Source organism: Nematolebias whitei, chromosome 4, assembly GCF_014905685.2.
Source record: "Nematolebias whitei isolate Nwh7 chromosome 4, NemWhi1, whole genome shotgun sequence".
Taxonomy (NCBI): Eukaryota; Metazoa; Chordata; class Actinopteri; order Cyprinodontiformes; family Rivulidae; genus Nematolebias; species Nematolebias whitei.
In genome coordinates, this window is record NC_056501.1 from 55,987,273 (window position 1) to 55,996,473 (window position 9,201).

The 9,201-nt window shown below is 39.5% G+C and overlaps 1 protein-coding gene across 2 annotated transcripts in view; it reads right to left on the minus strand.

The window, feature by feature from the left end:
- Nucleotides 1-3,377: 3,377 nt before the first annotated feature.
- csnk1a1 (casein kinase 1, alpha 1) overlaps nucleotides 3,378-9,201 on the minus strand; it is a 45,550-nt gene continuing 39,726 nt past the window's right edge. For both annotated transcript variants that reach the window (XM_037675448.1, XM_037675447.1), the window contains exon 10: nucleotides 3,378-4,090. In XM_037675448.1, the coding sequence (XP_037531376.1) occupies nucleotides 4,083-4,090 (8 nt within the window). In that variant the 3' untranslated portion in view covers nucleotides 3,378-4,082. The remainder of the gene's footprint in view (nucleotides 4,091-9,201) is intronic.

The window sequence follows — 9,201 nt, forward strand, 5'->3', positions numbered from 1 at the left end:
CATGTGTCAGCCTTATGGAACAAGAGTGATAACTGTTAACAGAAAGTTAATATTTATTAGAAATTGGTTAGTGTGTGGTATTGCTTGTATCTGAACTGCTAGAATCAGATGGTAATTTGCTAAATTTTGTCCTTCTTAAAGAAATATAATTTAAATTTACACAAAAATACCGACAAGTCTGTAAGGCCATTCCACTGGCTTTAAGACAGTTAATATACAACACTACACTACTTTTAAGTAGTCAAACCAACACTACCTAATCTAAAAATAGAACATTATAATTTATTAGATAGTAAGTTTGATAAGATTATCAATGCTAAATTTAAATCTATTCTTTTTCATTATTATAATTCAGGAAGGCATTTAAAAGCTTTTAATGGGGATCAGTGTTACATGGAAAAGACTTTCTCCAAATTTGTGGCTCGTCTCCCCAAAAATCAAAGAAACACATTTCAACATAATTCATAACATTTACCCAGAGGCAGAATTTTTAAGATGATTTAAATTTGAGGTAGACGTGTGTTCCATCTGTGACTCAATATGTGAAACAACACAGCATCTGTTTGTTTCATGTCCTGTGTCAGCAGATACACAACTGGTTATCACTAAAAACCAGTAATATCCAACAATTTGAATGATCCCAGCTCTAGTTTTATAAGAACAACCTTTAATAAGTTCTATCTGACGTGATCAACATCGTTCTTCTTCTGGGGAAATATCAGATACATTGTAGTAAGTGGAGGAATTTACTACCATCACTCACAAGGTTCAGCAATGACTTTAAAAAATACGTTTTTATACTTTAAATAATAATATTTTATTATACTTTAAACAGTACTTTTTCCACTCAGGAAGCAGAAATGGAACATTTCTGTAAGGACCTATGAAGACATTTCCCTTTTTTACTAGTTTGATTTACTCATGTAGCCTACGCTCCCATGCTGGTAGTCTGTCTTTAGTTTAAATTTACAAGGATTGTGAAATTCAAGTAACACCACCCCCCATGTTGTTTCATGGATCACGTTAGGTTTTTTACTTTTGGTTGTTGATGCGTATTCTCTACGAGTTTTGTATTATGCAAGTGTTAATAAAGTAAATAAAAACACGCCCTCCATCTCCTCCATTGATCCTACATCTCTTCAAGATCAGTAAAAGCTGTTTTGAACTCTGTGGTTGAATTTAATGTGTGAACGTTTCAAACTGATTCAAGTAATAAAGTTTAAAAAGATGCTTCAAGTTTTCTTTGAAGACATTTTTGGTGCTGACCCACTTCAGCTACAACGGTCCTAATATTTTAATAACATTTAAGAAGTGCTTATGCAAATTCTTAAAATCTAAAATGTTTTTCAACATTACCCCGAATTTAAAATTCCAGAGAAGAACAGGTCCATGTGAGGCGAGGACGAACGAGTTGAAATCATTGACCAGATAAATAAAAGTTGACGTCAACAGCTCCAAGTGTCAACAAGATGACGTCCTCTGAGGGGCCTGATGATACTGAATGTTTGTAGTTTGAGATGAGTGTTTTTCTGGACTGGAATTAAACAGAATGGAAGTAAACCAAAATGTTTTTGGAGCAACATATTGAAGTGAGCAGGACTTACACTGTGGAGAAGAACAGAGGATTTGGTTTTTCTTCCTGGAAGAGTGGAGGGAGACATTTTATCCACCAGAATCAGTGGAGGAGCCAGGGGGTGGCCAATGGTGGCCTTGGCTCACATAGATTAATATTCAGCACCCCCCATTCATTTGAGGAAATTGTACTTTTAAGCAATTTAAAACTAGAAAGCAGTTTCCTCAGATGACTGAGGCAGTCTGTTTACATTCACATTAACGGCTATCTTAGATTCTGAGGTGGCAACTTAATCTTTGATGGTGACTTTTATGACACCCTAAAACAGAAGCAGCAGTTTTTTTCCCCAAGTTATCACACTGAACAGACTGAGCATTTACTTTTTCTTAAAGTGGACAAACTGAAGCTTTGTTTAATCGAACCTATAAGAGTGAAATTAGAGAAACTGATCATTTTATTTTTTTGCTCAGACTGAACATTTATAATCTCTTGACTTTACGACGGAAAAAAAAACAAAAACCATGGGTTCCCAGTTTCCATTTTGAGATCCAGTTCTTTTTCCAAACTCAACTTTTAGGATTAGCTGTGGCTCTAGGAGCCATTGTTCACGTTCCGGTAAATATGTGTTACATTACACTCGTTTATTCCATTATTAGCATGTATTAAAGTATTTGGATAAGGAAAAGTAATTTTACTTTTACTGCAGTTTATTTGGTTTTAAAATGCATTTAGGGATAACATTCGTCTACAATACTACTGAGTTTTATTTATTCATGTATCCAGGTTTTCATACATGGCTCTGGTTGGTAAATGTTTGAAGTAGCAGCACATTAGTAAAAATACAAAAAGTAAAAACAGAATCTGACAACCAAGTATCATTTTCAGCATAGGTGTTGCAACCATTATATGTGAAGGGGACAAGTCCGCCCCCCCCCCCCCCCCCCCACATTAAAAAAAAACTTTCATTTGGACACTCCACCACTTTTACTATAAAACATTAGTTCAGGCGGCGCAGTTTATTTTTCTTCGTGAACGAATCCATTCCACTTGATTAATAGAATACTCAAACCACTAAAACTCCACCAGGTTTTCCTGGTTACCTCCAACTCTCTACCGGTCCCTTCCTGTCTCCTGCCTTGGCAGAAAACGCGCACACGTAGAGGAGATGGAGACACCTTTGTGTTACTCGCTCGCCAGTTTAGCAGCTTAGTGTGGGCAGTTGTTGACCAGGGGGTTGATCAGAAACATATATTCATGTTAGGAGGAGAGAAGTGGAGCGCTACATCTGTAGCATCTTAGCTTAGCAGTAACTGTGACGCTGTAAAACGCTGCAGGTGTAAAAGACGCTGTGTGTTCAGGTGCATTAAAGTTGAAATGTCTTTAAAACCCCACACCTTATTGTCCTCATGCTTCATGTTTTTTATTTCTCTATAAACACAAATAGTGCCGACCTGACATTAAAGTGTATTAAAGTTAAAATGTCTTTAAAATCCACAGATGAATTTACACAAACTTGGTGAGAAACGTTTTAAATGTGTGGAATTGAAGGAAATCTAGGTGAAATGCTGCTTTTTTGTTCACTAGTGAACATTTTTTTTACGTGCGCACACACGTGCACGCGCACACCTACACACATCATTGTGTCGTCCCCCCACACACACATTACGGATGCTTCTGACACCCTTGGTTTTCAGTCATGTCCGTAAACACAAACCCTGCTTGTTCTCCACTTTAAAAGAAACGATTAACGTCCACGCTCTTCAAGTGCACGTGTTTGTGCAGGACAATAATTGTGCTCGACAGTCTGAGTTAAGCAACGTTTTTATTGGCATTTCTGGAGAAGACCATTTTACAGCAGATTTAATAATTCTAGAGATAGGGAGAGAGCAGAAGTTTCTACCATCAATTACTGCCATTTCCTCCTTTTATTACCAGCTGTTTACTCAATCACCTCAGGAAAACAGGAAGAAAGCAAACAAAAATAAATCAAACCTTCTTGTAAATAAACATCCAGGATTGCATCTTTTAATTATTTAAAGGAAGAAAAAAAAGGAAGAAAAGAACAGGTTTAAAGTTTACACGTTTCCCCAATCGTTTGGTACAGAAAGGAGTAAAATAATGACGTGAGGAGGGACTGGGACGATTTATACCACTGGGAGAAAAATAAAAACAGGTCAGCTGACTCTTAACCAGTCCCTAAAAAACCTCTGAACAGAAACGGACAGACATCGACAGATGGAGAACGGTGTGTTTGGAGTTGGGGGGTGATACCTACAGCTTCCCCACCCTTTAAAAAAGGACAGAACAAAATAAACCCCACACATTTCCCAAGTGGAATTTTATGATTTATACACAGAAAATACAGACGACAATTTGTGTATGTCTGAGTATTTCCATTACGTAGATACTTATGATGGAAGAAAAGACAGACTTTGTGTTTGTCGCTCGTCCAGAAAGTCGCCTGTTGGTCCTGGTCACCAACAGCTGATCCGCTCTGGTCTGGGACCCATCAGAACCCTACAGACAGACAGAGACATGTGTTTAACACCACTGAGCCACTGAACCACAGCGCCACAGAAAGTGAAAGGCTGAGCAGCTTCACAAGCAAGTTCATGTTAAAAAGAGAGAGAGGCCCCGAGCAAAGATCCAGGAGAGAAAACATCTGGGTCTGAAAGGATCTGAAGGAGACCAGGAAAATACAGACGTCGCCATTTCAGTTACGCTGCAATGCATTCTGGGTAAATGACAGACAGGACGCTCCATTCAGCTTATGGGACAGTCAGCCCTTTAATTTACATCAGAGCACTTGACAGAGATCACGTTAGATTATTTTAACATGTTTAATTTAATTATATCATTAATAATTTTATGTGTTTACATGAACAGCACAAAGCTGCAGACAGAAACAAAACAAATTCACTCAAACATCATTTAAGTCCATCAAGGTAGAGGCAGGGCAGCAGACGTGGGACCAGAAAGTCAGAGGATCAACTCCCCACCATGCCCACATGTCGTGGTGTCTCTGAGCAGGACACCCAATCCCTAACTGCTCCCCAGGTGCTCACAGAGCTGCCCACTGCTCCACCTGGGTGTGTCCCAGGTGTGATGGGTTAATGCACAGAACTCATTTCATTGTTGTACGGGAACATACGATGATGATGATGATCTCAGACTTCTCTTCCGTTGAGTGCATCTCCATTCAATAACCGTCCTGGTCATCCCCTGCACCTCCACATGAGGGGGAAACCAGCTGAGGTGAGTCAGGCATGGGATCAGGGCGCCCCCTGGCTGCTTTTCTATGAACATCCAGCCGACCCTGACAAACTCAGAACCAGATGTTTACATACACCGTGTAAAAAGAACATCTGACTCTTGTCACCGACACTGAATCAGGCTCGCCTTTACTGGTTTACCTCCGTGAAAATTCCTGAAAGTATTTGTTTGTTAAATGCTGAAATAATGAGAATTTTTACTTCCACTGGACTGGCAGACTGGGTTGGTGGTCCACTCTTGAAAAAAAGAGGACTGGACTGGAGGGTGTGCTCCAGTGACCGGGGCATCACTCTCCTTAGCCTCCCTGGTAAGGTCCATTCAAGGGTACTGGAGCAGTAAGTCCGATCGTTGGTCGAACCTCAGATGCAACAATGCAGGTTCTGTCCTGGCTGTGGAACACTGGATCAGCTATCCTGATGCATGCTCAGCTCTTTACCCTCACTAGGGTCCTCGAGGGGTCATGGGAGTTTGCCCATCCAGTCTACATGTTTTGTGGACTTGGAGAAGGCCTTTGACCGTGTTCCTGTAGGTACACTGTGTGTGTGTGTGTGTGGGGGGGGTGCTCCATGAGTATGGGATCGGGGGCTTGTTGTTACGGGCTGGTCGGTCCCTATATAAGCGGTACGAGCGTTTGGTTCCATTGCCGGCAGTAAGTCGGACCCCTTCAGGGTGGGAGCTGGACTCCACCAGGGCTGCCCGTCGTCACAGATTCTGTTCATAACTTTTTGGACAGAATTTCTCTGTGCAGCCAGGGGGTGGAGGAAGTGCTGTTCGGTGGCCTCAGGATTCATCTCTGCTCTTTGCAGATGACGTGGTCCTGTTGGTGTCATTGTACCGTGATCTCCAGCTCTCACTGGAGCGGTTCACAGCTGAGTGTGAAGCAGCTGGGACAAAGCTCAGCACCTCCAAATCTGAGGCCATGGTCCTCGGTCAGAAAAGGGTGGACTGCTCTCTTCAGGTCGAGGGTGAGGTTCTGCCTCAAGTGGAGTTGTTCCAAGTATCTCGTGGGTTTGTTCACGAGTGAGGAAAGAATAGAGCGTGAGGTCGACAGATGGATCGGTGCAGCGTCTGCAGTATTGTGGACTCTGTAAAAAATGACCCTTTTTAGTGGGTGTATGTAAACATCTGGTTCCAACTGTAGGTTGTATTTGTTGTGTGAAGGCTGCAGCTCCTGATGATCATCTCACATTCAAACAGGTCAACTTCCACATTTCATATTTAATTCACCTGAATAAGCTGCTGAACAGGTTCTGCTCAGTCATCTGTTCAGAATGAAACAGACTGCAGAAACAGCAGTGTCTGCAGCTGCAGGGATTTTACAACAGCCGAAGGCTCCCATACTGTCCTGAAAAATAAAACGCTGCTGCAGGGGCACAAGAAGTTTTCAACACCCCCACAGCACTGACAGGTAAAGCTACAATCAGGTGTTTAGTAAAGAGTTAAAATAAGTTGAGTTCAGAGAGGGAATAATCAAATAGAAAGTGGAGTACAGGAGCAGGAGCCAGGTGAAAGCATGGATGTTGTTTTGAAGGTCTGTTGTCCTCAACACAGGAACAACAGCACAAAGTTAGTAGCCAAAGTCCCCAAGGACGTCCTTGCTTCTGCAAGACAGACCAATTGTGCTTTAGCTTAGTTGTGGGTTTATTTCTCTCCCTCTCTCACATATTTTATTAAGTTGTTGTTTTAGGGTGCCTTTTTTAAACTAATGCCACTTGGCAAAAAAAAAAAAGGTTTCCAATTTGGTGCTAATTGTCTGCTGTGAAGATGCCTGACCAAAAAAAGTCACAACCTTTTCAGTTTACACACAGGCTGTCATCCCTTAACAGCTTCCTGTTTGTTCACACAGCTTCCTGTTTGTTCACACGGCTTCCTTCCTGTTTGTTCATACAGCTTCCCGTTTGTTTAAACAGCTTCTTGTTTGTCCCCACAGCTTCCTTCCTGTTTGTTCATATGGCTTCCTGTTTGTTTAAAGAGCTTGCTGTTTGCTCACACTGCTTGTCACAGAACAGCTTCCTGTTTGTTCATACTGCTTCCTGTTTGTTTAAACAGGGTCCTGTTGTTTCATACTGCTCATCTCAAACAGCTTCCTGTTTGTTTAAACAGCTTGTCGTTTGTTCATACCGCTTGTGGGCGGCTGTGGCTGAATGGTTAGAGCAGTTGTCCTTCAATGCAAGAGTTGGGGGTTTGAATCCACCAGCAGTCACATGTCGAAGTGTCCCTGAGCAAGACACTGAACCCCTCATAGCCTCTGATGTGTGTCCCATCAGTGTATGAACGTGATAAATCACTGATTAGTGTCATTAGAATGATTTGTTCAATTAGCTTTGTAGAGATCTAGTAGAGTGCTGTATGAATGGGTAAATGAGGACACAGATTGTATGTAAAAGCGCTTTGAGTATCTTGAAATAAGATAGAAAGGCGCTATACAAGTACAGTCCATTTACCATTTATCACAAAACAGCTTCCTGATTGTTCAAACAGCTTCCTGTTTGTTTAAACAGCTTCCCGTTTGTTCATACTGCTTCCTGTTAATTCATACTGCCTGTCACAAAACAGCTTCCTGTTTGTTTAAACAGCTTAATGTTTGTTCATACTGCTTGTCACAGAATAGCTTCCTGTTTGTTCATACTGTTTCCTGTTTGTTCATACTGCTTCCCGTTTGTTTAAACAGCTTGCTGTTTGTTCATACTGCTTGTCACTAGGGCATTAACAGAGTACTCGAGTAATCTACACATCGATTGCTAGGACATCTATCGAGGTTAAAAATGTTACGTGGAGTATCCGTAGTGATGTCATAGTATGTGACCACCGTATGACCGTAGGGGCGGTGTTGCACTGTTGCAGGTCACAGAGTATGGTGTAACACCGGGTCCAATCCACCCAACCAGAACCAGTTTCCGTTTAAGAATATGGATATGGTGGTTGTAAAGGAAATAATGAGTTATGTGATTGAGCCATTACATCTGTAATTTATCATTTTCAAAAGGAATTTTCCCAGACAGAATGAAGGTTGCTAAGGTAGTTCCTCTTTTTAAAAATGGTGACAAATGTACATTTAGTAATTATAGGCCTATATCTCTATTACCACAGTTCTCTAAAATTCTTGAAAAATTGTTTATGATTAGATTAGATAAATTTCTTGAGAAAAATAATATTTTAAGTAATAATCAATATGGTTTTAGGTCAAACTGTTCAACATCTTTGGCTCTCATGGAGTTGATAGAACAAATTACTACAGCGGTTGATCAAAAACAACATTGCATAAGTATATTTGTGGACTTAAAAAAAAGCATTTGACACAATCGATCACACCATTCTGCTTGATAAATTGAATCATTATGGTATTAGAGGTCCTGCTTTGCAGTGGATAAGCAGTTATTTGAGAGATAGAAGACAGTTTGTTCAAATAGATGAAGTAAAATCTAATTTGTGCAGAACTCCATGTGGTGTACCACAAGGTTCAATACTTGGACCTAAATTGTTTATATTATATGTAAATGACTTAATTGAAGTATCTGATATCTTCAAATGTGTTTTGTTTGCTGATGACACTACTTTTTTCTGTCTGGGTAAAGATATGGAACAATTAATTGAGTTGATAAACAAGGAATTTGTAAAAATACAGGATTGGTTTAAATCAAACAAGTTATCATTGAATATTGATAAAACTAATTTTATGGTATTTAGTAAAAAAAAGATAACTTTGGATTTTTGTTTCAAAATTGATGGCATTAAAATATGTAGAGTAAATGAAGTAAAGTTTCTGGGCGTAATCATTGATGATAAACTATCATGGAAACAACATATAAATTTTGTAAAAACTAAAATATCAAAGTCCAGTGCAGTATTATATAGAGTAAGGGACTTGTTAAATAATGAAGCTTTACATTTACTTTATAATACAATTGTAGTCCCACATTTTACTTATTGTGCCAATGTTTGGGGTACAGCATGTAAATCCACAACAAGGCCTATATTTATTCTGCAAAAAAGAGCAGTAAGAATTATAACAAGAAAGAGTTATTGTCATCCTTCTAATGTTCTGTTTAGTCAATTGAAATTACTTAAGTTTTATGATTTGGTGGATTATAATATTCTTTTGCTTATGTTTAAGGCCCATAATTGTTTGCTGCCATCAAACATTCAAACATATTTTGTAAAAAGGACGAGTGGTTATAATCTAAAGGGATCAGAGATCTTTGTAAAACCTAAGTACAGAACCAGTTTGAAGGGACGCTCTACGACCATACATGGAATAGGTTTATGGAATAATTTGGAGGATGATGCAAAAATGGAGAAGTCAATGTCTACATTTAAGAAAAAGATAAAAACTATTTTGTTGGAAAAATATAAAC